The 27,907-nt window shown below is 34.7% G+C and overlaps 2 protein-coding genes across 3 annotated transcripts in view; one reads left to right on the plus strand and one right to left on the minus strand.

Moving 5' to 3' along the window:
- LOC110377229 (annexin B9) overlaps positions 1-27,907 on the minus strand; it is a 367,919-nt gene that overhangs the window by 179,365 nt on the left and 160,647 nt on the right. The gene's annotated exons all lie outside the window — the stretch shown is intronic.
- Positions 1-27,907, plus strand: part of LOC110377223 (bromodomain-containing protein DDB_G0280777) — a 47,022-nt gene that overhangs the window by 10,918 nt on the left and 8,197 nt on the right. Inside the window, exon 2 of the mRNA XM_021336016.3 lies at positions 25,008-25,132. Within this exon, the coding sequence (XP_021191691.3) occupies positions 25,008-25,132 (125 nt within the window). The remainder of the gene's footprint in view (positions 1-25,007; positions 25,133-27,907) is intronic.

The following is a 27,907-nucleotide window of genomic DNA, read 5'->3' on the forward strand; positions in this document are numbered from 1 at the left end:
GTTCAATATTTTTTATTTTTCTCTAAATTCTTATAAAAAAAAGCTTTTGTCTTAGAAATATCCTGCAGAGTTGGGAAAACTTCAATTTCTAAGAAGTCATCAAAACCAGAAATCCCTAGAAAGTTGAGAATACTAATGCTAATTTTCATATCGCGTTGGCAGAGCGCCACGATCATCTAGTTAAGAGCTCTTATCCAATAGTGCTTCTAGAGGCCCTTCATATGTAAATTGGTTTCTTAGTTTTTAGATTTTTTTTTTACAAGTTAATTTTGTAGTTTCTTTTGTATTACTGTAAAAAAAATGATTCATCTTATGGGTGTTCTATTATACTCGGAGCATTTATTCGCGTGTTAATCACTTCACTTGCTAAATGCGGGTTGGTGATTGCAAACATTGTTTGTCTAGGTTTTAGGTTAATCAGCCGTTGCAATCCAAGATGGCCTACTTTGAAAAAACATGCAAAAGAAAAGTTGTATTGGTACTTGCCAGATAATGATTTTTTAAGCAGGCTGATACAAAACGGTCCTACGTTACGAGTGTATTTTCGTTTATATATGCATATGACGTTCTATAAGCGCAACCGCAGTAATAGCAATAGCAATATGTTTATTTGTTTTTGTTTCTCAAACTAACGAACCATCAACAAAACAATATCGAAGCAATAATTTTGCATGTATTTATTGCAATCTCCGCGTTCCTGTTCGCGATATCCTGCATCGACGGTCACGGATTGTCTGCAGCGTGAGAATATTATATAAATAACCATAAATTATTGCATTATACCAAGTAAGGAACCTAATAATATCCGCATTAAACAAAAAAACCGTACTTATCTACTAAATAGTTTATACTCTTCGAAAAGGTCACTCAAAGTTTTGAACATCGAACATTAGCAACGCGCCATTGTAAAAAAAAAACGATTAATTTGATGATCGATAGAATCGGACATCAATCGATCATAATAACAATGAATTTTTAAATGGCAAACGTGGTGCTCTAGACCTTGATCAAAATTAATTGTTTACATAAGATTTAAGAGAAACTAAGTATATAGAGCATTCACCGGCCTTGGTAAGACGATAATGAATGTGGGATAGTACGTACAATCGCTTATAGAACCTGACCTCGTGGTATATTCACATTATTGTTAAAACAAAGAGCAGGTCATATATCCGCACGCTTGTCTGAGGTTAAGCAATGTTTTGTCTGCTAATTGGATGGGTGAATGAATAGGAATTTTAGTTTTCGTATTCCGGGTGCTGTCCTAGCAAAATATGAAAGGTATGTTATGGAATTTTGAATAAACGTTTCAATGATATTATTTACAAATTTTTATTTATTTATTTATTTTACAAATTTTTGTACACACACATAATATTATTAATTAGTTTTCACTGGCTTGAAAGTTTGCCCTTTTGGTATAATTAATTAAGTGATCCTTTTCTGTCTTTTTCATAGCTTATAAATATAGATTAGATAATAGATTTAGGATTTGTTTAATTTTAAGGAAACTGTGAGTCAATCTTTTTTTAGCAAAATCTAACACATTATTATTTGCCATTATAACGCATATTTACCCTTGTCAGAACGGAGTTTATTTTTCTTAATTGATCATTGAGCTTACCGGAAAACTAATGAGCGCTTTTATCGTACCAAATAAAAATGATTTCCAAATATTTTACAATATGTTTGTAATTCCGAATAAATTACGCAACTGACATTATCTAAGAAAAGTGATAGAAACAAACATTAACAATGATTTTCCAGTACATAAAATACGACAATTTCACGTTATAAGTCTTTAATGATATATCTACGTCAACATTATGTTACGACGCTGTACTTATGTAAGTGATAAAAATGCCCTAGCATGCATGTGTAACAGCATTAAATAATGGGTGTATGTGTTGGTAAAATGAAGATCTATACATCGAATATAACCAAAACACCAAAAGTCATAGGTCAGAGTAGTCTACATAGTAAAACTTGTAAAATACCTAACGTGATTCACCTGTCTGTTTCAAAAATATCTTGTTACTTTATATATATCTAGTGATATAGAAATAATTACTAAATTCTTTAAACAAAAAAAAAAGAATGCTTACTTTTCTCAAAAATACTCAGTTTAAGCTCATTTTCATTTCCAGCGAAAGAGGTCACCTACCTCGAAATCTTCATTGTTTCCATAACCACATACAAGAACATAACGAAATACATAACATTACCTATTTCATTAAATAAATGTTAACTTCATAAGCATAAGTAGCACGCATTATGACAACGCGTAAAGTTCTATACATTTTGCAAAACTGACTTCTTAACTTAAACGATTTTCTTTTGTTATCATAATCTGGAAAAGCGAAGGTCATTGCTCTTAAGAAATGAGCACATTATGAGCACAATTAAGGGGAAGACACACTTACAATCCATCTTCAGATTTAGCATACTTTATGGTTATTTAAGGCGAAGCACGCACCTGCGCAACCTGTTGTAGATACCCCTATAAATTCTCAGGAACAAACAGAAGGACCCGGTTCAATTTATTGGAGAATTAATCAGGGAATCCATTCTTGGAGCGTCAATGAGAGCCAATCAATTAGACGCTCCCTTCGAGCTAAGAGGCTCCAATTTCATTTTTTTAATGCACGTTAACCTTGTGACCTGGTTAGGAATGTTCTTTTGGGTCACATCGGCTTACACACTGTTCTTTTCGTAACTGCTTTCTTTGATATCTTTACACTTGATATGGTATTTTCTTTAAAATCTGCTCTATCCCCATTTTTTTTATGTATGTCTTTAAAACTGTCAGCATTTCTTGATATTATACTGCACCTTTTTCTATAAAAATATAGTTTTCTCAAAGTTAATATCCTATATTATTATTCTTCACTTGTTGCCTCTTCCCTTCCAATCACAAGATAAGTATCTATTCAATGAAACCATATTTTGTCTTCGAACCTATTGAATTTTGCAATACCTATGTTGCATTGCCGAGTTCAAGCCTAATGGCATTTACTGTGACGTTTGTTAACATACATATGTATTTATATTCCTAAAACGGTTAAAGATCTCTTCATTTTAATATATGTATCTTCATTAGAAATTCTGAATAGCCTAGTGTTTACACACTTTATTTAAATGAGTTCACAAATTCATGAATAACTTAAATATGTTTATTAATGATACGAAATGAGATGAATTATTTAATTTATTTAGCAATTAAATTACTATGCGATGTAGTATGCAAATGTATAGTATGCAATATTATGTTGAATTTGTTGTAAATATATACAAAACAATTGTTTTTAAGAACTCTTAATTTACAACATTGTTTATAAATATTTCATGGAAGAACACTTAAATAGTGTTAAATTATTAATTTAGACATATCTACTCATGCCAAATAATACCTTGTGTTTGCATTAAACATAGGTACCTAAGGTATCTTGTACCTTGCAAATTGGTCCAAGAACATCTTCAAAGTCACAGTTTTTGTCTTAAATATGATCAAGATATTATTTGGACGATGGTATGATTATTATTTTTTATCTTTGCACCCAAAATTACAGAAATACCGATTTATTTCCATTTTTTTTTCTTTAAACTCAAACAATTTTCACAGATAAAGATGTAAGAATATAACAAAACAAGCTTTCTACTAAACGAGCGTTTGCGGTAGACTACCGACCTACCGCGTGACAATACCAAACACGATTGTTTTTTGTTATCTCTATACATTGCGTTATTTCTCTATGCATTGTTAAACGTTACTATTTAAAAAGAGAAATGGATAGTGAATGATATCTTGGACCGCTTGCGGGTGTTATCGTTCCATCTTCTAGGTGGTTATGCTACCCTGGTACATGTGGACTGTATTTTGTGAATGGTTGCCTTTTTAAAGACGCAAATAGGTATCAAGAAATCTAGAGATTTTGTTTATTTTATCTTTAATTAATTTTAGCATAAACGTATTTTTATAGCTTAAATCAAGCCACATCGTAACTACAGAATTTAAAACAACACTGTAATTTCCAACCCCATTTTAGCCTAAAATAAAAAATCTTCAGTTTTCTTATGTCTAAGTATGAAGCACATAATTAATTCTGAACAAAATCTAAGAACTTCTTCCATGATCTTAATATATTCTACTAACCTCAGTTAGGCAAATACTTAGATTAGCAGGTTTACGCAAACTCTTAGATAAATATAATTCTGGTTCCTAGACTACGATTTCAACACTATTTAGTATTAAAACTTAGTTTATTGGGAGCAAATGTGTTACAAGTAACATCAATTAAGTGGCGCCAGATACGATCGGCTCGAAACACAGTCTACATTCATATAATAAATAGGAAATATTTTTGTTTGTTTGTACTCTAAAGGCTCCGAAGCTACTGTACCGATTAGAAATATTCTTTCAGTATGTATTGGAAAGCCTCTTTCTTCCCTAGTAACATAGACAAGTCTTATCCCGGTGCGGGCAGCAATTTCCACGGGACGCGGGTGAAACCGCGGGAAAACGGCTAGTACCTACTAAATAAATCAACTTAAAACACGGTTTGACTCTTGGTCTTATATAAAAATACTTCTGAAGATTCCTAGAATTCTTGTCTTCAAAGCTTTTTTTAATTCAGGCTTATTGCCTAAATCATTTAATTTAACGATGCTCCCTCCTTTGTGAATAAATAAAATACTTAGATTAATTCCTTTTAGTAGAACCATTTGCGAATCATTCTAATTCTAACTCATATAATATTTATAAGTATCTATACAATTAACTAATTCAGTTACGTAATAAAAAGAAAATGTTATTTCCCATTAGAACTCAAAGCATTTCCTACCACAGTTCCTTATAACAATCAAATTGGTAGAATTACGAGATAACAAAATAAAACCTCATTACGTGGCAACACTAACTGTTTATTATCTTTATAAATAACACTAAATTATTATGTAAACTGTTTACAATTTTCTTACGTCCATGACACTTTCTCTGGAAATGTTTATTAGACGTGAGGTCAATAATAATAGCTACCTACTTGGGTAAAAGGTATATTTTCTTTTTTTCCCTTTTTTGGCCCTAGTACGTACATAACTAAGTATATTAGCTGTCACGCGAATTTCTTTAGAAAGTATGATGTAATCACGTCTGTAATAATGTCATATCTATATGTTAACATATAAACGATATACTATTAACTATAAGTGGGACACAAAATTAATTTAAGAGTCGAATATTTGAAGGGCGAAATAAATGGGAATATTATTTTGATACGTCTGGCGGAATCTAATTATCACTAGGATGAAAATAATTCTTGTGTCTATTCTTAACAGATAAATCATGATATCAAATATTGTAATCATAATTAATATTCCGTGTAGTTTATTTTGTAAGTACCTTTACTAAAAATCTATCTAAGGTACTCAGCTGAATCCGGTTAGACTGGCCGAACCCAACATAGTTGGGAAAAGGCTCGGAGTATGATGGATAACTAAAAAATCTATTTATTTATTTGTTTTCACTGTGTGTTCAATATAGTAAAGAAAATAACTAAGCTAACGTAGAGTCAATGTAAAAAAATCACGAATTCATAGAATAATTTTATGACCCCATCTGGCGATAGCTTATCAGCATCTTTTTACTATCCAAATGTTCTTTTTAAACACTTTTAGGTCCAAAAGTCTTTAGGACAATCTGTTACCTACGCCTGTTGCTTGCTTTCAATTCTTTATAAATTTTGATGACCGTCTGGCTTTAGGGTTGGCACAAAAAAAAACGAATAAAAATCTTTATTAAAATCTTTATGGCCTTTTTTCTGGCCTAAAATAAGATTTTGGCCCTTTTCGCATATAACGGTATCTTATTAAGTCAATCGATGTAAGACAAGCTATACAATCCGCTTCTAAAGCCTGACAGAAATGAGGTTTTAACCCAAATATCGTCGCGGCTTACCCGAATCACAGCTTAACCCGATCCCACAAACTGGGTCAGACAGCACCGTTTGCAAGCCCTATTGTATGGACCACGGAGTAAGGAAAGAGCGGAGATGCCATAAGGTGGTCAGGCGCCTTCTTCTAGGTCAAATACATATGGTGGGCATGACCAAAATGATCACTTAAGAGGGAACTAACGAGGTGTTCTTTGAGATCTGTCAATGATTTTTGGTTTAACAAAATACGGGCGAGTTCCAAAGGAAACGTATATGAGGGCGTAGTCAGGGACGTTCTTGATCATCCCAACACTTGTATTTGGCGCGTTACTTTCTTAGGAGATTTTCCGTCATCACATCTCCGCTTATTATATTTTTCTCCATGGTATGCACAGACAATGTGGGTGGTCGAAATATGTATACATATAGGTAAAGTGACATGTTTAATAATGCAGCAAATCTCTTTTAGTACTTCGGCTAAGTTCGTAATTCTTCGTAACTGAATGCCGAAGATGGTCTTTGTGAAGTGTCTGCAAAAAGTCTAGCATAAAATAGGTGCTCATATTTTTATAGCTGCTTAGTATCGCTTTTACGATGTACTCATAGTTTTTTAATGTTTATACTGAAATATGGTTGCTCTTAAGGTAAGTAAGATTGAGGTATGCAAGTTGGAATGTAGGAACGATGACTGGAAGAGCCAGAGAGTTAGCGGATGTATTAAAGAGAAGACGAATAAATGTGGCATGTTTGCAAGAGACTAAATGGAAGGATACAAGTTTTATTATTGTGGAAGTGATGGGAATAGGAATGGGGTAGGCATTGTGTTAGATAAGAACTTGAAAGAAAGTGTGATAGATGTAAATAGAGTGAATGATAGAATAATAGTTGTTAAAATAATGTATGAAAGTTTGATAATAAATGTTATAAGTGTGTATGCTCCTCAAGTCGGTTGTGATGACAGGGTGAAAGAACAATTTTGGACGGATTTCGATGCAGTAATGATGAATGTGCCGACGAATGAACAGGTATTTGTGGGAGGAGACTTTAATGGCCATGTTGGCAGAATGAGAGGGAATTATGAAAGAGTGCATGGAGGGTGGGGGTTCGGTTGCCAGAACGACGAGGGTGAAGCCCTGCTACAGGCTGCTACTGCGTTTGACCTAGCAGTGGTAAATACGTGGTTTCAAAAGAACACCGAACATCTAATCACCTATAAAAGCGGTCACCACGTGACACAAATAGATTACTTTTTGGTCAGACGCAGTAGTTTAAAGAACATCAAAGACTGCAAGGTGATACCAGGCGAAGCTGTAGTCTCGCAGCACCGACCCCTAATTATGGATGTGATTTTAACTTCCCGGCCAAAAGCCAAAGAGAGACGGCCCCCCAAAATCAAATGGCATCTGTTGGGGAAGGCTGAGTTGGCCCGGGAATTTAGAAAAGTAGTGGTTGATAAGATGATTGAAATGGGAGAAATGAATGAAAAGAATGTGAATGAATGCTGGAGTGGAATGGCGACGTGTATAAGGAAAGCGGCAAGAAGCATTCTAGGAGAATCAAAAGGAATGGAGTGATAGAAACTTGGTGGTGGGTGGAAGAGGTGCAGAGTGTATTAAAGGAAAAGAAGATGAAATTCAAGGAATGGCAGCGGACGGAAGACAATGATGAAGGAAAAGGCTGATGGTAAAGAAAAAAAGGTGGCTGTTTCAAGGGAAGCGCACGAGGATGTGAGCCCAGCTGGTCAAAATGACTTTACCGATTGGTTAAATCTAGGGAGAAAATGACAAGAGATGTATGCCAGATAAGGTGTGTAAAGAATGGAGACGGAACGGTCCTTTCGAATGATGTGGAGATTAAAGGTAGGTGGAAGGAATATTTTGAAAGACTGATGAATGAAGAAAATGAGTGGAGCGGTGTGCTCCATCATAAAGCGGTGAACGAGGGCCTTGTAAGAAATGTATGTGAGGATGAGGTCAGATTAGCAGTGAATGGAATGAAAATGGAAAAGCGATAGGGCCAGATGGAATACCAGTGGAAGTGTGGAAATTATTAAAGATGGATGGATGGAAATGGCTGGCTTTATTCTTCAATAAGTTGTTGCAAGAGGAAACTATACCAGACGAGTGGTGCAATAGTTTCCTGGTGCCCATTTTTAAGAACAAGGGTGATGTGTTGAATTGCAACAACTATAGAGGAATAAAGCTAATGTCACATAGTATGAAAGTGTGGGAGAAAGTTATTGAAAGGAGGCTGAGAGAAGAGAGTGATATCGCACGAAATCAATTCGGTTTTATGCCTGGTCGGAGTACAACGGACGCTATATTCTGTATTCGCCAATTGTGCGAAAAGTACAGGGGTGCACACAAAATCTTGCATATGGTGTTCGTTGACCTCGAGAAGGCATATGACCGGGTGCCTCGTGAGGTTTTGTGGTGGGCCCTTGAGGAGAAAGGTATACCAGGGAAGTATGTGCAGTTGATCCGAGCGATGTACGGCAGATGCCGTACAGAAGTCCGGTCCGCAGCGGGCACTACCACCAGCTTCAGTGTAGGTGTTGGCTTACATCAGGGGTCGGCCCTCAGCCCGTATCTCTTCCTGCTTGTAATGGACGCGCTTACGGCAGACATACGGGAGGAGGCACCCTGGTGTATGCTTTTCGCCGATGACATTGTTCTGGTGGGGGAGAGTGGGCCAGAGGTCCAGAGTAGACTGGAGGCATGGCGGCTGAGACTGGAGACAGTGGGTTTAAAGGTGAGCAGGAGTAAAACCGAATACCTTCATTGTGATTTTGGCGGTATTTCGGGACCCATGACCATAACCCTAGCCGGCATGCCCCTACCAGTTTGCTCCGACTTCCGGTACCTTGGTTCACTCGTCCAAAGTGATGGTGAGGTGAACAGGGACGTTACGCATCGGATCAATACTGGATGGATGAAGTGGCGACAGGTAACTAGCGCTATTTGTGACCCGCGGATGCCCCTCAAACTGAAGGGCAAAATTTACAAATCCGTCATTAGACCTGTCGTCCTGTATGGATCGGAGTGTTGGGCATTGAAAAAGAGGGACGAGAAGAGAGTGCATGTAACAGAAATGAGAATGCTGAGATGGATGTGTGGTGTTACAAGAATGGATAAAGTGAGGAATGATTACATTAGAGGAAGTCTGAAAGTAGCGCCAGTTACAGAAAAGATGAGAAGTAGAAGATTGTCGTGGTATGGACATGTAATGAGGAGGGATGATACGCATGCAACAAAGTGTGTGCTAAGTATGAATGTAGATGGATGGAGAGGAAGAGGAAGACCTAAGAAAAGATGGATGGATTGCTTGAAAGATGATATGAATAGGAAGGGAGTGAGTGTCAGTATGACGAGTGACAGGGGAAAATGGAAGAAAATGACATATTGCGCCGACCCCAAGTAATATTTGGGAACAGGGCAGGAGAAAGAAGAATGGTTGCTCTTAATTTTCAACTTTTAAAAGTAGCTAAGTTAGACTGTAATTGTTAATTGCAGACACTTGCTTTATCTTCTTTCTATGTTCTGTATCAATATGGGCTATGCCCTCCGATTTGCATAATGCAGCCTTCCTCTATAAGTAGGCTATCTAGCTCCAACATGTTTTGTCAATTTGTACCAAAATAAACTCTTTTGTTATAGATTATGCAGTACGAAAGTATCTGTGTTTCAACAATCACTGTTTCCCGCGATAACATCGATTTTACGAAGCCATTATGTCCAATACAGATCATGATCAGATGAGCCGCTTTAGATAATTACTTTGATTAATTACACAAGTTGGAATGTTGCGTGTACACACTGGTCCATTTGCAACGTTTATGTCCACTTCCCACCGTAATGTGGACATTAATTTATTGTTATTTTTCATCGGAGAATTTCAGTTTCATCTCAATTGAGACGACTGTTGTCGCGAGCCGTAAAGTTTTATTTTCGTAATGTTGTCAAGTTTTTCACGTGAAATACAGTGTGTGATAGCTGTTAAAGCAAACATGAAAAATTACTTTCGTTGTGGACACAATTAATTTCTTTTGTAATACTGTTTCTTTCACTCTAACAACGTTGGCCACCATCTCTTGTAACATCGTCATTATAAGTCGTAATTATTTGTCTTCAGACGTTGCTGTAATTTTGTGAATGTGTTTTGAAATTTCACTGAAAACAACATTCACTTTCTTGACAACAATCTTGAATAGCAACGTTTTTTCCTGCTGACCTAATTGTTACAAATTGCAATATCATCTTTCAACCATAATCACTGCAAAGTGAGGAAAGCATGCGTCCAACAGCACATTAACAGCTGATAATAATGATAGCCAAGTCATAAGTGAAACATAATTAAAACTGGCTATTTCTGGATTATAATGATGCTATTTTAAGTAATCATTTCTTGTAAAATACATTGCAAAACGTAATACGTTCATGTTGTAAGTTATAATTAAGCCGGTAATGTACATTTACCGTGAGTTTTATGATATTATTATAGTGAAGGAAATTCGTAATTTATTACGGCATTTCCTTGGAGGAAATGCTGCGGTAAGCGGGTACTTGCACCATGACGTTATGTTGTTCATTCAAGTTTATGTTCATTCATTCGTTCCCTGTTCGTTCGCTGTCTTGTGTAACGTTGACCGCAAAAAGTATTGTTAGTGAATTCATTTGTTGCAGCTCTATGTTTTTGTTTGATGCAGTGTTTTTATAAGTTTCCTTGTTTCTTTTAGTTATCTGATGCATGTATGATGAGAAAGAGTAGATAAGAACAGAGAAATTCTGCGGAAATGATGGATGGGTTATGTGAAAAATTATGTGGTTAGAAAGGCGGTGAATCTTTAGATGATGTGAAAAAAATAGTGTGTTACGCCACAGTATACCTAAATTGGGTGATTCGCACACGGGGCTCCGCCGCCGTTGCCAGGGAAGCAGATCTCTTGTTGTTCTCACTTCAATGGAAACTGCTAAAACTTGGAATTTACTTACTGCCGCTGGACCCTCTATTGTTCTCTACGTAACAACATATGAAAAGGATAACATTGTTTAGCAGTAGGCTAGTTACGTCTAAACAATAGTAAGTAAAGCAAACATTTGTACATGCCAGTATGTATACATGAAACAGTGTATACCTACTACTATTACTTCTTTGACAATTAATTTTATTGTCAAGCTAGCTTCCGCACGCGTGCAGAGTTCGGTTATATCGCGTTTCCAAGAGAACTCTTCAAAAGTTCGGGATAAAAACTATCCTATGTTCTTTCTCAAGGTCAACTCTATCTCTGTAACAAATTTTATTAAAATCAGTTCAGTGGTTTAGACGTGAAAGCGGAACAGCGACAGACAGACAGAGCTACTTCGCATTTATAATATTAGTAGGGATTATATGAGTAACTATTGTAAGGAAGAGTCAAAACAAAACATCCAACACAAATGTCTAGTAAAACATTTCACAGTGAACCTTCCAATTATCCGCATCTCAGTAAAGATAATATAACTAAGAGATAAAGTTCAATCTTATTGAACCACAGTCTAGCGGGACCCACTAATAAACGAGGATATTAACAATTTTACTTCTTAATATTAAACTAATAAAGTATTAACCCGGGATATTGTCACAACAACTTCTTATTAAAATTTATGACTATTGTAATGTAATAAACATATTGAGATATAACATTTTCATCGTATGCTAAAGAAATATTATGTTATAGGTAGTAAAATAACCGTTACAGCTATTGTAAGATAGAATATACTTAATATTGTTTATTGTATACCACAAAGAAATTATAGTTGCTGTCTATGATTTATCTTAGTTATAACTACCTATTTTACAAATTATGATTGCTTAACTAAGTATGTCTAAGTTCCTGAAATTACGTATTTTAATTGTGAACAAAACAGCATACAAAAGACAACAAAACAAAACAAAAGATAGACAAAAGAGCAACGAAGTTAACTAGTAAATTCGCTTTCCAAAATGTTTCATATATAATTTAGGTATCTACCTAATATTTTTTCTAAACACACTCATACATTTGTCAACACGGAAATATCAGCAATTCTATACAATTAGGTAAACACTTTTCCTCCAAAAACATCGTGTAATTTTCTTACAAAATAACATAAGTAACCACTTATTAGCTTTTCAATCGCCTATTAAGCTCTGAATACACCATCAATTTAAAATTGGGCAAGTCTATTGTTGGTCGAGTCCATCAACAACAGTGCTAAGTCTTGAAATGCCGTAACTATCTGGTTGGTCACGATCACAACGTGTTTGACCCCACACCCGGTCCCATTGTCTGCCTTCAATCTTGGTTCAAAATCGAGGGTTTAAATTTCACTTGAAATCTGTGAAACACGTCTGGTTTAGTTATGAAAGTCAAACAGGATAAGCTAGTCTTGAAATAAAAAAAAGCATTTTTTCCAAAATGTAAAGTACCTGAATTTTTTTGTGCATTTATTTGAGCAATTTCCTATCTTAGAACTATTAAATATTGGTTCCGAGTCAATTATCTGACTCTATATGGTAAACTCGTGAACTTCTAACTTTAAAGAATTTTAGAGATTTATAAATGCCAGAAGTGTCAAAGATGATTAGACCCACAGTTTAACTATATTTGATCGACAAGTGCTAATACCACTAGTCAGACCTTCCTAAATAATTAACTTAATTAGTGATAGTGGATGAACTTGTATAGCGATAAAATTTTAATGCAATTACGGGCGCGCATCTGGTTTCTCTAAGGGTTGCCGAGGTCAACCGACAACCGCTCCACGTAACGTCCGATAAATTTCTAATGACTGATGAACCGGGAAGATATTATCATGCAAATGAAATGGTAGAAAATCAGCTTAAAATACAATAAGGAATTTACAAGAAGACGAACTGTTTAATTACTGAAGTTCTTGAAAATCTAATTAACTTTGTTAATTCCGCTAATTTATCCTACAAGCACACTGCAGACTAAACAGTGGTACGACCGTTGGTCCTTAGGTTCGAAAAATATCTATTCTATACCTACATATAATAAAATGATAGGAAAGTGTACATTGAATATTTTTTTAAAGAATACTTGGGGGGTGATCCATAATCGATTTTGAACCCAAAAATGCAGTTTTTAGAATTTTTGTCTGTATGTCTGTTTATCTGTTTGTCTGTATGTTTGTCCCGGATAAACTCGAAAAGTACTGCACAGATTTAAATCAAATTTTGCATGACTATTACCTGGGGGCCGTTTCAACACATAGGCTATATATTACCACGCTATCACCTATGAAGGCTGGGCAATGAATGATTAAATAAACGAAATTGGAAATTCTATATTGCTCACGCATACAAAGTCGCGGGCAACAGCTAGTATAAATTGTAAATAGTTTTTACTCAGTCTGATGCCGGAAAAATACCTGATTGTTATTACGAGTGCACGTTCGTTTATCTTCATACTGATATATGAAACTTAACCAAATATCGGCTCGAAATTTGTAATTAGTGAGCGTATCTTATGCTAGTCGTCTTAAAAATCTCTAATGTCCCATTTCCATACATTGCATCAAATTAATTCGAAAACCATCATTATAGACTTCAATCTCACCTGATTAGGTTCCTCAATTTACAAACCACATTAATGAAGAAACTGATTTTCTTAACACCAATTTTAAAAGTATTAAGCTAAATTATCGTCAGCAGTAATAGGTCAGGGGTGAACGAACTTAGTTCGCCATCGATGAGAGACAGTGATTTATGAGAGAGGACCCTAGGACGACGGACAAACGAAATTATCGTGTCACAGAACTATTGGCTATGTTCGAAGTTACGTTAAAAACAAGGCAATTCAGAAGATTTGCTTCAATTTTGTTTTTGGACCGAAATGAGGTTACAAAGGTCGTGATAGGTTCATAAAAAGGTCGGCAGCCTAGCAGACCTAACCTTTGAGACTTCGTTAAAACATTTTAGATATTTTAGGCAGCAAACAAAATTATACAGTCGGTTATGAAATACTTATGAATATTGTATAACGAAATACCTCTAACTCTATTAATATATAATTTCATTAATAAGATATCACTTTTTTACTAGCGATATGACACGGAATCCGGTTTGAGAAGTTGTAAAATTTCGCATAATTTGTATGGAAAATATTAAACCAGTTTATTGTGAGAATCGGGTAGGAAGACACTATGGAGTACGGAACATCTTGAGTGAAAGCTAAGTCTTACTGGTTCTCACTTGGAATGTCAGCTAAGTGATCCTGGTCCGATCCATCAAGCATGTTAACTCAAGCACAGCCCATAAAATTATCGTTACATTGATAAACAAGATAAACCTTCCATTGATATTAATATAACTGTCTATCCAATCTTATCGGCAATTAAATAATGTAAAATCATTCTATATACCGATAATCATCCAGTAACTGTTCATCAAATTATCTATCTAAATACTTAATCACCATTTAACGCGATAAAATCGAAGCTGTGCTAAATTCACAAGAAATGTCCAATGTATGTCTCATTTGCGAGAATGTCGGCCAAGCATTCTACCTCTAATTACACCGGCTAATGCTACCATGACTCATTGACAATAACGATATGTAAGTCAAGCGAGAGTAATTTCACAGCGACCGCAACTCATCATTAAAATGCCAAAATCTCGAATAAAAATTGACCTTCCGAAATACTGACACAGTGTTCTAAATCTGTGAGCCGGTCGCGTGAGCGTCGTAATGCGAATAATTGTCCATTGTGATACGACGCGCGCGATTAGGAAGTTTACTTTTACTATGTTGTGCGTTCCTCTGCGCGCACGCAAACACTTTCGACTTTCAGCCGCGCACCGACCGTCCAGCTTCTACCACTACACGCACGTTTTTTGCCAATTCTTACCAAAGAAATTTATTCAATCCGATTGACTAATACGTGAAAGTAAAAGTTTTCGTTTATTTTAAGCCCAAGTTCGGAATTTTTGTGTTACGACAGATGATTTCATTTGGATTATTCACGTGTTTCCGATGTTAGTCTGCAGAGATACACAATCGTTTGTGGACTTTTCAAAGCGCATAAAATCGAGTTGGTTGATTGCGAATTGCAATGGGTAGCAATCGAATAACAATCCGTGCTACACGTGCTGTCGGACATGCAATGCGGTTATAAACCATTGTTTCTGTAAACTTTTGTAAAATCCCGAGCCCATCTTTGTTTGCTTTTCATTTATTTTATTTTTAGTGCCGGATATTTTTCAGATGGATAAACACATACACATGTTTGTCCAACGTGTGTGTGGGTGTTTAAATATTGTTACGTTAAAATGGGACACTCCATCGATTTGTTGTCTTACATATACTTAGTCGAACAATATCTGATTTTTCACGTTCTTCCCTCTACTCTATCGAAATACAACTTATCTTTTTGTCGCTATATTTCTACCATCAATACATATTTTGTATGTTTTACTATACTTATTTCAAACCATACTATCATAGTTCAAGCACACTAATAATTTCTCAATCCATTTAAAGTTCTCTATAGTTCCTGCTCTTGATCTAAATTAAGTTCTGAGTGCTATTACGAAGTTGAAATTAGTATGAAGTGGAACATTGCATTAGTAACGTGCAAACGGACTGGTAATTGGTGTTCATGGTAACTTGAAGGGCTAAATGGTAGTTGGTGTGTCTGTTTCAACGAATGTAAGTTTCTTAGTTGTGGCTTTGTCTTTGGTGTTGAAGGCACTATGATAATGTGCCTGAGTAAAAGTTTTGCCTCGAATATGTTTTCTTCCTATGATTCTTATTAATATAGGTATTCTTATCGTATCTAACAAATATTATAAATACGAAAGTTTGTATATATGGATGTTCTTCTAGATATATAGGTGATTGATCCTCTTTCGCCCATTTTGATGAAAGAATGAACTTACGTTTTTTGCCTGCACGTCTACATTTTAGACTTGAGTCTAAAGTCCACAGCATCGCATATACTCTTTGTACCGTCATCCATTCACTAAAACTCATCTTTCATGGTCATTCTCCTCAAAGAAGTTATTTTTTACGAACTATCGATAACCACACAATGCCTCTTTGCTCATTGTTTCGTGAACAAGTAAAAACTTCTCATATTATAAGTGGATTTTAATCAATGAAGTGTTTGTGATGCGGAGTTTTTGTGACAATGTGTTTGTGATGTAGTTAAGAATATGCCGCTGAATACTAAGTGTTCTTTCACAGTATACTTTTTATAGCTCTGATCATCATATGCCTATGCTGTCCCACTGCTGGGCCAAGGCCTCCCCCATAGTCTTCCATCTTTCTCTACGAGTCGCTGTGTGTGGTCAGTCTTTGAGGAAGCTATCTAAGTCTTCTCCCTAGCGTATCCTTGCCATTTTTAGACATAGGGTTACCCAAACGTTCGAAAAATCTGTCTTTTGTGAAACCAATCCCTACTAATATTATAAATGCGAATGTAAATCTGTCTGTCTGTCTGTCTGTTACGCTTTTACGTCTAAACCACTGAACTGATTTTCATAAAATAGTACAAAGATAGAGTTGACCTTGAGAAAGAACATAGGATAGTTTTTATCCCGAACTTTTGAAGAATTCTCTCGGAAACGCGATATAACCGAACTCTACGCGGGCGAAGCCGCGAGCGGAAGCTAGTGTTAAGTGCAATCTTTAGGGATTCCACCTCGAAATCAAAGGGGACTCTTACAAACAGCAACAAAATAACTTCACGTTTATTCACCAACGCTCTTTTCCCATTGGGCAAGATCAGCTATAAAATGCCACCTGCTTCAAACCTAACAGCACACTAAAATATACTTTTCATTTTACTTTTTAAAGATTGGGTCATTGGCCCTATAATGAAAAACCGGTAATATAGCGATGACTTGTTATATACTTAAAAATTTAGTACAAGTTTAAAAATTAATTTCGCAAGTAAGTAGAACATTTTTCTAGAAAGTGAAATTGACATGTTTTGAAATAATAATTGTTTATAATGAAGGTCATTGTTGCACTCTCACAAAATAAATACATTCTTTGTTGTTATGCGTTTTACGTTTGACATTATAAAGATCTGTGGGAACTAGGCCGAGCTCAGAACCGACAGCAAAAAAGACGCCGTTATTCGCGTTTTGAAATTAAAAAATATATTTTTTCTTTATTTTATTCTAAGCCATAATGTTTATCTTTTATTGTTATTTTGACTATAATTCAGATTAATATTTTGGCTTACTGGCAAAGATTAAACTTAGGCCAGGTTATTATAAAACGTGGTTTAAATAAAGTACCAGCTTTTGCACCACCTTTAAACCACCGTCCCGAACAAAATCAGAGGACTAAAGCTATTACTAAAGCGGGTACTTCTTAATACCACGTTTTATAATAAGGTGGAGGTTGTTAAATCTATTTTCATTGAATTACATGGGTGATAAAACAACAGTTTTGGAACTGTTATAAATTGTCGGTTTTAAATAGAGTTAGAAGAATCATTTAAATCTTAAAAATATTTAAAATTAATATACAAAAGCTCTACAAAATGTATCTCTAGTTGCCTATCAATAAAGATTCAATGATTTTTCTAAAGAACTAATATAAAGTGGACGCTAATTGTACCATCTATCAGAATAATACTCTTTACCATACCTACCTAACAACATTTCCAGAATTGCATTGTAATATTTACCTGTTTAAAAAAATAAATAGTACCCATTGCAGACACAAATACAGCTTCTTCTGCAGCTCGTACTCGCAAGTGAGAGTGAATGGCCTTGTGTGTGAGAGGACAGTGGCCATCTAAACCTCTGACCTTCGGCGCACTGTGTTTTGGATTTCGCGTTACGGTGGCCTTCCAGTTTATGGAGTGGATGCTACCCAGCTTATATGGACTTACTTTCATGTTTGTCTAAATTGCGAGTATTACCAAGATAGTAAATAGCTATGTTGGATTTGTTCTTTGGCACGTAGTGAGCAATTAAAATATATGTTACGTGTACACACATACTAAATAAATATATATTCTCTATATAAATAATTGTCAAAGCTCGAAGATTACATTACTTTAGCATTACAGAAAGTAACTTAATTTTAAGACTGTGTAACTAATCGGTCAAACTCATTATTTCTTACATCTTTTACATATGTATATATTAAGGGCCGAAGATTTTTCTATTATATATTTACATATACCTATTTAAACCCACATTTTTTCAACATACTACATCTTGTAACATAAAACCAATATGCATTTCCTGCAAACTTAAATATGCAAATAATTATGTAGAAGCTTCAACATAATGACATAACTAGATATACATAACTTCCAGCTTTACACATAGGCTCAAAAACGAGTCTAGTTTAATATTGACTTCCAAGCCTGTCAGTTAAACATACCTACATAGCCTGTTTTACTTCCTTAACAAGACATTTGAATATTGCTTAACCTCCGGTTTGAACCTTATAGTTAAGTACTTAGTTGTATAACTAATGGGATAATGTTAGTATACATGGATATTTGTTCAAGCTAAAAAACATAAGTAGTAATAGGTAGATATTGGTTAAACTCTTAAGATTTCTTACACATTCTTTAAATAAACGGAATTTCAAGGCTTTGAGTAATATTAGTTTCAAAACATTGAACCTGAATTAATTAAATGAAATAATTTTGCCGAATTAGCATAAGCATAAAATTGCAATAGACAGCAGTTTTTTGCGAAACTATAACAAGATACTTGAATGTTTTTCACATTTCTGCTTGAATTTTGCATATTCGCATAATCGTTTATTTAACACTATTTTCATTAAAAAATCATTAAACATCAGCTTTAATTAATTATCATTTTATTTCATATTTTTAACGACCTATTTTACTCAAGCATCGAGGCCTACTAAGTAATGAAAAACTTAATTTATTCTACAATTATTCTGCGAAACAGTGGTCCTTAGTTCAACATCAGATTAACGAACATGCAACATGCGTACCCAAAAAATAATAAAACCATCATAAAACAAAATTACAACACAACAACACACTCAATTACAACTTCTCTTCATACCTTAAAACATGAATAATTACACGTTCGCTTACAAAATTAATTAAAATTGTTATCTTAGAGCTCCCGTACACTGACAACTTTTAGTCGGCCGATATTTTTTTTTTGGTTTATAAGTCAAAATCAAAATCAAAAATCATTTATTCAAACTTAGCTGCAAGACAGAACTTTTTGAACGTCAGGAATTTACAATAGACAGCCCCCAAAACGCCCACCCTTCACCACTTCCTATGTGTCAGTCAGTATGAAGATGAATGGTAGTAGGCACTTTACAAAGACCAGGATATATCATAATCAAGATTTTTTTTAGTTTATAATACTGCACCTTTTTAAATAACATCATAAAGAAAATTGGAGCAATTAAAAAAAAAAAATGCCAACCGTCGTGTCAATTGTCGGCCGACTGTTTAGTCTGCTGTTTGCGGATACTCTTAAACAAGATTCATCTGAACCACTCGTCTTACGAATAATCCGACACACGTTGGAGTTATAATAAATTATAATGTACAGACATAATTTAGTACAGTTTCCGTAGGAGAGAATTACGATACTTTAATACACGTCACATTAATATTTAAATTGAACATTCAGGTAACAAAGAGGTAATAAATAATATTCTGTTATTAAGTGTTGTGTGATTCATCATTTACCTTGTTTGAGCAACTCGATCTCAGTGGCGTGCACTTGGAGAGGCCTATGTCCAGCAGTGGACTGCGATAGGCTGATGATGATGATGATGATGATGAGCATTGAGCAACTTATGAAGAGTTTACGAAATTGCTAGTGCCAGTGCTAAAGTGTATTTTGTTCGAGCACTAATCTTACAATTTTGTGAACAAAATGTCTACGTTCAAAGTTATAAGTACCGTTTGCTAATGTGAGTAGTCCAGAAGAACTATTTGTGTACGTCACTACCGGTGGAATCTCACCTACTAATTACCTAAGCAAAATGTTGCAGTTGTACTAAAGTGGACAATACAGTTTGATTGTTTGACATCTGGTGGCAGTGTTTGCTTAGATTAGTTGGTACGCGTGCTACGGGTTCAATTCCCTAGTGCGTCGAATATTGAAAAGGGCTTGAAAATCTTTGGTTACAAAACAAGACTAAATTAAACGTGATATGTGTATTTTACTCTCACCTTTGCATAAAAAGCATCTTACATAAGCAAAAGATAAAGGAAGGATATAATCCGAAGAAGTACACTTCAGCTGGAAAGCGTACTCGAAGCCTTTTGATTTATAAGTATTTACTCAGCTCAAAGAAACTTGCTACCTACTCATTTCTGTTAATAAACCTTTGCAATGTCTACATTATTTACCTAGCTATGAGAAGAATTTTTTTTTAAATATAAATTTTAATTTATTTGTAAGCAAAACAAATATAAAAACTTCAACATTAATAAAGTAGGTCAACATGTAGGTAATTCCTGAGCGCTAACAAAAACGCTTTGAAGTGGAAAAACTAAACGGTTGATTAAAACTTCCGACCAGAAAGGACATTTTCCGAACAAAAAATATCAAACAGGACTGTGACTTCACAGTCGTTAAGTTTACACGTTTCTATTTTTACCCGACTGCTCCAAAACGAGGGTTTGAGAAACGCCTTACCTTTCTGATATGCTGTAAATAAAAATAACTCGCATTTTTTTTATTTGTAACATGGTTCTCTTACGGTTGGTACTTTTTAAAATTATTGATGTCATAGTTCATCACTTTTCGTATAATTAGAAGGATTTTTTGGAGGTACCTTATTCACCAGTTCATCTACAATTAATGCGGAGTGAAGTGAAAGTCAACTTAAAAAAGCATTTATATACGATTTAGAATATTATTTATTACTAGAGGCAGTTGAGTACCTACTATAAAGTTAGAAGAACCAAAACAGGCAAAAGTATTGACAGTAATTTCATAATTCAAATATATTACTGGTACAGTCAACTTCAGGTCAGTGGTAAGAGTTTTACAGGAAAATCGTGCTTATTACTATTGAGTTAAGGTGCATGACAGTTACCACCGATATGCAGTCTACTGTACCAGGAAGTTCACAATCTTCATCACCCACCCATCCATACCATACTATATACGCATTAAATTGTACCTACTCTACAATTTCTCCTAATGGTCTGAAAGGTCCTACACACGAAACCAATTGAAGTACACAATGGCCTTCAGAAAATGTTTGAGTGTGGCAAAATGGACGTATTGTCAAGTTTAACCATTGAACCTTTTGTGGGAAAAAGCTTTGACTCAATCATTTGTTACGTTTTTTTTATTTGTTATGTTGTACAATTACTTATCTGATGGAATTGGAACTATATTAGGTTGGATCATTGTGGAAAATTTTATTTTTGTTCTGAAAGTAAAAATAGATTCAAAACTATACCAGATTTCCTTAAAGTCCTTTACTTTAAAGCTCAATTTACATCAATACTAAATTCCAGATTTACCTTAATTTATCGTCATTTACTTATCTTAATATTGACAATTTTGCAATAGATTTTTCCTGTGGACTAAATTTTATACCTACCGTAACAAATTATTTCTTTGAGACCTTTTGCTTTCAATATACCAACTCTACCTAACATAGCAAAAAATACATATAAACCTTATATAAATACATAGTTAGCCTGTATTTTATCCCGAACTTTTGGTTTTTGCGTCACGTTTCAGGACGTCGGCACCCTTTGACATGCTCAGTCAACGCAGCTTAGTTACGTCACGCTGAATCAACCATTTCCTTTCAGCTTTCCAATATCGCTAACGGGGATAATTATATTTTTAGGTAGTTTTGGGTAAGAAAAGGCTTAACAAGAATATCGTTTAAAGAAATAGATTGAAACATTGTAAGCGATTTATTAGAAAAATCCTTTTGTATACTTAATTTAATCAGAAATGAGCCTTGTTTAAAAGTAGTTGTTCCTCGCGGTTTTATCCGTGTCAAGGAAGAATCTTTAACTACTCATATAAAATTATGTAGCATTCTAATGGTTACGGATTTTTTGAAATTGCTCCAAAATAGTTTCGGTGTTTATTCACTACATACACAACCATATACAACATAGGTACAAAATAGAAATATTTTCTATAGTAAAAGTGTTGGTATAAAAAAGAGGAAGTGACAATTAATCCAATTTTAATTAATAGTCTTTACATAATTCTGGCGCCATAAACCTAGACTAACCTAGTCCTAAACTACGCAGATATCTAGACATTTCACAATAACTCACTGTTTCTGACGTCAGTTATAATTAATTAATTAGAAATTCAACCAAACATAGATTTCGTATCTCCATTATCAAATCGTTTTTAGGGTTCCGTACCCAAAGGGTAAAACGGGACCCTATTGTTTTCGTTCCTCTGTCCGTCCGTCCGACCGTCAGTCACCAGGCTGTATCTCATGAACCGCGATAGTTAGAAAATTGAAAATTTCACAGATGATGTATTTTTGTTGCGGCTATAACAACAAATACTGAAAACTAAAATAAAATAAATAGTAAAGGTAGTCCCATACAACAAACGTGTTTTTATTGCTCATTTTAAATAATGGTTCGGAACCCCTCGTGCGCGAGTCCGACTCGCACTTGGCCGGTTTTTACGTCCAAAGAATTAATACAACAAAGATTTCGTTAAAATTACGGCATATAATAATGTTATGCAAATGCATATTTTATGCAAATGCATATTTGACACACTCACATCAGTTATACGGAAATATATTCGTGTCAATGATACTAAAAACGATTGCAATACAATAGTATGCATCTTGATGACAGTTGCATGTTTCTATTTTGTTTTTATATTGTGATGAATATTAAAATGTAATATGAATGGAGACAAAGTTTATAGTTGTAGTCAGCGAAGATGTATGCAAGACGAAGAAGTGATTTCTATTGTTTTATTATACTGTAGCATATCTATGCGAGCTCCTTCTATGTAGTTCTTAATACTAAAAAAAATGCAAAATCTATGTTTACTTTTCGCTTTGTAAGTTAGTTTTTTTTTTGACGACATATCTGTTTCTGTTTAGTTTTAATCTACACTTATATTATAAACTTGAAGCTTCGGGAACAACTGCTCCGATTTGAAAAAATATTCCAACGCATTTATTGAGGAAGTCTATGGGCTACTTTTTAGTCGGGGGTTCGCAATAGTTAGCTTTGTTCGTAATAGTCGCGGCTGACACCGCTGGCTTAAGCTGATGTATGATACCTTATAAATAACATAAAATAAATAGGTCAATATTGGAATTATAATAACTACCTAAGCTATAACTAGGCATTTGCCTTCTAATGATGATGAGGTGTACGACAAAAAGCCATAGAATCGATCGACATAGAATGCTCTAAATTCGTGACTGATACATTTGTTTCGTAGGTATTTGAAGGACTGCCATTACAATCGTAACTATTGAAATTATGAATAACCTTGATATCAGAAACTATTGTGAATGAATACGTAATAATATTCGTGTTTGATAACAATTTAGTCTTATACACAAATTACTGAAAGCACGCATGCATTATATTGAAAAAGATGGATAAATTATGAGCAATGGTTTTAACCAGTAGGTAATAGCAAAGCAAAGGATGTATGTAAAGGATATTCATTAAAATTGTGGATGTATTTAAGATTCATATATTTAGGATGAGACGACAATTAAATGCTACAGGCCATAATAACATCAAGGCAAACCTGTAGAATCTTCTGATCAAAGAAAATACCAACATCGAATAGCTTAATGAAGTCAAACGTCTATTTTAGCCATAATTGAACTTAAATTAAGCAAATTAAGTATCCTGTATTTAGGACTATATTAGCGAGAGCTTGAAATAATGTGGACAGAACACTACATTACCAAAAAAGTCAGCGATGGCCTAGTTGTTAAAACACATGTGTGTAATCCAGGTCAGGCAAGTAACAAAGTAACACTTCAAAGTTATAATATGCTTGGACATCAATAACTCGCTACTGTTAGGAGAAAACTTCGACCAAAAATATTGCCAACTTGCCAAAATTTTGGCAGCGCTCATGCTTGTTCTGTATGTAGGAGAATCCTGTGTCCTGTGCTGGGACTAATGGGGAATAAAGGACGATGAAAATACTACGTTAACTATCTTCAATTTAACCCAAAGCATTAACCCACTATAATACTTCCCCGGCAATAAAAACTCCATAGCACCCGAACTCCATAAAAAACAAGTTCCATCTTTACGGGACTCATCGGAAATCGTTTTATTGGAAAAGAATGAGGCAATTTTATGATTTTGGGTCAAGGGTCCATCTTAAACGCGGACATTTTGGACCTCGGATAGTGAGAAAGTGAAGGGTTTGTCACCCGTCTGGATAGAATTGTAATAACTTTGTTATTTTTTGGATCTAGGCAACCTAATTTTCATAAAACAGAAGGCAGAATTATTACTTTAAATCCTAGTGTGAGAAGAATTACAATCCAGAGTTCATATGAAGGGAAAAGATATGCAAATTGTCTCCCTGTGCTATAGAAAATACTGATTTCATTTATCAAAGACTACATAAAAACAATCCTAAAGACAACACGAGGTACTCGAAACAACTGTCATAAAATTTAATGTCGATACGGCAGACATTATTGATCAGTACCCGGCCAGGTGACATTTGCTGAAACTACCTTATTTCTCAACTTTGCTTTTAGCGATATAGCACTTAAGTTCTACGAATCACCTGAGTATCGGAATATAGAGAATTTATAGATATTTTAGTGTTACGTTTTTGATGTTAGGTAAGAGGAGATTAGACGAGATGAAACCGATAAAAACAGGAATAGCTTTAGCTAATGGTGCTCCAATTGATGATGTAGAAACAGTAAATAAATAGTGGCCAAACGTAAATAGGTACAAGTATTATAAGTAGGTACCTAGGTATTCACAAACTCCTTAAATATTATTTGCATAATCCATATGTTAAAAATTGACTTTTTTTTCAAATACAATCTAAGATTTGTATTGAAAAGTGGTCTCAAAATTAATTTGTCCTTTATCATTGTTACAGCTCTCGCGCTTTGCGCATACGCAGCCGAAGTGAAGGAGACAGAAAAAGCGGCAGAACCCGCGAAGGACAAACGACAAACACAAGGAGTATACACGCATATAGGATACAGGACAGCTAGGAAACAGGTAAGATAATTTTGATAAAACATAATTTTAGAGCCAATTTTATCAACGAGAAAACATTGCTGTACCTTTTAAAAAATTGGAAATTAGCCATTTTCCAAAAGGGTCAATTACCAAACCAAGGTTGGGCAGAAAATTACTTACACAACATATTTACAGTAAGAAAATATCTTTTAACACATCTATTATTACGTAACTGTTTGGCTGTTAAAATTGGCTCTAAAAACTTTACGGGTAATTTTTTAATATAACCACTACTTTTAAATACGATAAATCGCATTTCATCAATAGAGCGTGTTGATTATGATAAATTAGGGCTAGTAACAAAGCGAAGCATCTTAATTTACATCGAACTCAAACATACCAAAGTCTTTACTTTGCACGGTCTATTTACCAAAAATTTGTTGCTTCGCTGTGTCTGCATAATGCTTCCAAAACTTGACGGGAAGTATGCTGGCTCATAATTTTAAGTATGATAAATGGATGCCGGTAAAATTTCCAACATTATCATTTTCCACATTAGTATTCTATTGCTAAAATGGTGGAACATTACGAGAGTAGAAAAATTATGAAAAATTAATATTTCCTATTCCGCATTTCGAAACCGGTAGCGGAGTGTTTCATGTCAATTATTTATCGACCGGTAGTGATGGATTAGTGGAAACGCAATACCAAATGTAGACGACAAGTCAATACCTGTAATTATGACATTTTAACTGTAACGGCGATTATAATGCTTGCATACCGTTCGAGCTCTCACGAAGCTGCCACAATTTTACGAGTTCACTTGTAGTGTGCCGTGATTGGAACTTTTTTTAATATATACTTACTTATATAGTGAACTATACTATATATGCATTATTATATATTGTATCCTAATGGATCCTAATGGATACTAACAACCGGATGATGATTAATATCATCAAATTACAATATATAATAATGCATATATAGTATAGTTCACTATATAAGTAAGTATATATTAACCGGATGGTTGCAAATTATTTAATAAATTATTGTTTGTTTTCCTACTTAGTGTATAATTTACGGAAATGCAAATATCAAGACGAAGACATGTAAATGTATATTTTTTTATATATATTTTCTCATCCACAGTTTGTACTGTAAATATAAACAGTTTAAATATTTAAAAATGATTTTATGAATCATAACTCTTTACAACTATTTAGTAGATATTGTGCCAAATATGCGACGAGAGACAAGAGCATCTGACCTTTACAGTAGCATAAAAAGTAGGTGGATACTATCAAATTCATACCTGGATTATAAACAGTACTTCAGTGAATGTCTGGTACTTGAATAATTCAACGTGGGAAATCGTAGGAGGACAGGCTAACAAGATCTCTAGTATAAATGTAAACTACATCTCTGGCACAAGTTATTTCTCTAGGATAGAATGTTTGAAAACGCGTGGGGCCCAACTAATGACCTTGTGGCACTCTTCTTAAGGAGTGCCCGTAAATCTTTTAAATGCATGTAGGAATAGGCACTTATCTCTGAGAACAGTATGATTTTTCGCTCTATTTTCACACAAGATGTTTATGACGTTTCTTTATACACTGTTTTGATGTACATTGCTTGTTCAATGCAATTGCAGTCAATCAAAAGTCAACGAAAGTTTCCTAAATCTGTTATTGCACGCATAATTCCATCTTTTCTCATTGTGAACTGGCGCGATAACTCCTAATAGGTGTAAAGATCTTTGCATAGAGATACCCCGTAGATGTTCCCATGGTGATATGTAAATGAGAGTTAAAAACACGTATCTGGTGTTTCATCACCATAATGGTGTCGTAAGAACTTCGTCTGTAGTTGATGTTAACTTGTCTGTTGCCACCATGTCAAGATATAAAAGTCTATTGTAAAGATGTGCATCTCTTATGAACTCAGCAGTTCATAATGCATTCATTGAAGAGTTAAAGAATATTTCTTTGTCATACCTTTGCGTGTGCTATGGTATGAAAATTCATTATCGTCTACCTTTCTTAATGTATTACACTAAAGTGGGACCCTGCGGTAGGTAAGAGACCTAAGATCGATTACTTGAATATAATTCCAATTCGATTCGCACAATATTTCTATCATAACTTTTACTCGTAACGAAGAATAAGATGACACGATAAGCCATCCCCTGACATCAATAAATCGTATTATTTCTCCAACATTGCAAAGTGAGTCAACTTCACTGTGTCGTGTCCTAAGTCGCCCTTTCACTTCTATGGCCCACTTTTGGTCACGACCGACCAGTCCTTTAAACTGTGGAGTACACGGTAACTATACATTCTTAGTAAGTATCTGTACTGTACGGAATTATATTTTGGAGTTAGATACCCTAAGTTTGGAGCATGTCTATACTTGTTCTACTCTTTATCTGGGTGTGCGAAGATTTTTTGACTAGATGTGGGTGAAACTGCAGGCGGTGGCTAGTATTTGTGTAAGTTGGACGTGTCTTATATGTACAGAAACTTGGAAGAATCTGGTTTTACAAAGGTTTGTGGGATGGAACATGAAAGATAAATTGTTGATGTTTTATTAAAAAAGAAAATGATGGTGTTTATGTAATTACTCAAACAAGCTTTAAATGAACTTTAATGTTACATCCTGTTATAGGCATAATTTATTGATGAAGGTATTAAGGACGGATCGCACTTTGCATAAAGCCCGTAACATTTAAGTCATATAAGTACCGATGCCAGTTAGGAGTTACATTTGGTAGATTTTTTCATACCATCGTGACTCATCTCCAAGCATGAGGCC

The sequence above is a fragment of the Helicoverpa armigera genome, chromosome 23, assembly GCF_030705265.1.
Source record: "Helicoverpa armigera isolate CAAS_96S chromosome 23, ASM3070526v1, whole genome shotgun sequence".
Lineage (NCBI taxonomy): Eukaryota > Metazoa > Arthropoda > Insecta > Lepidoptera > Noctuidae > Helicoverpa > Helicoverpa armigera.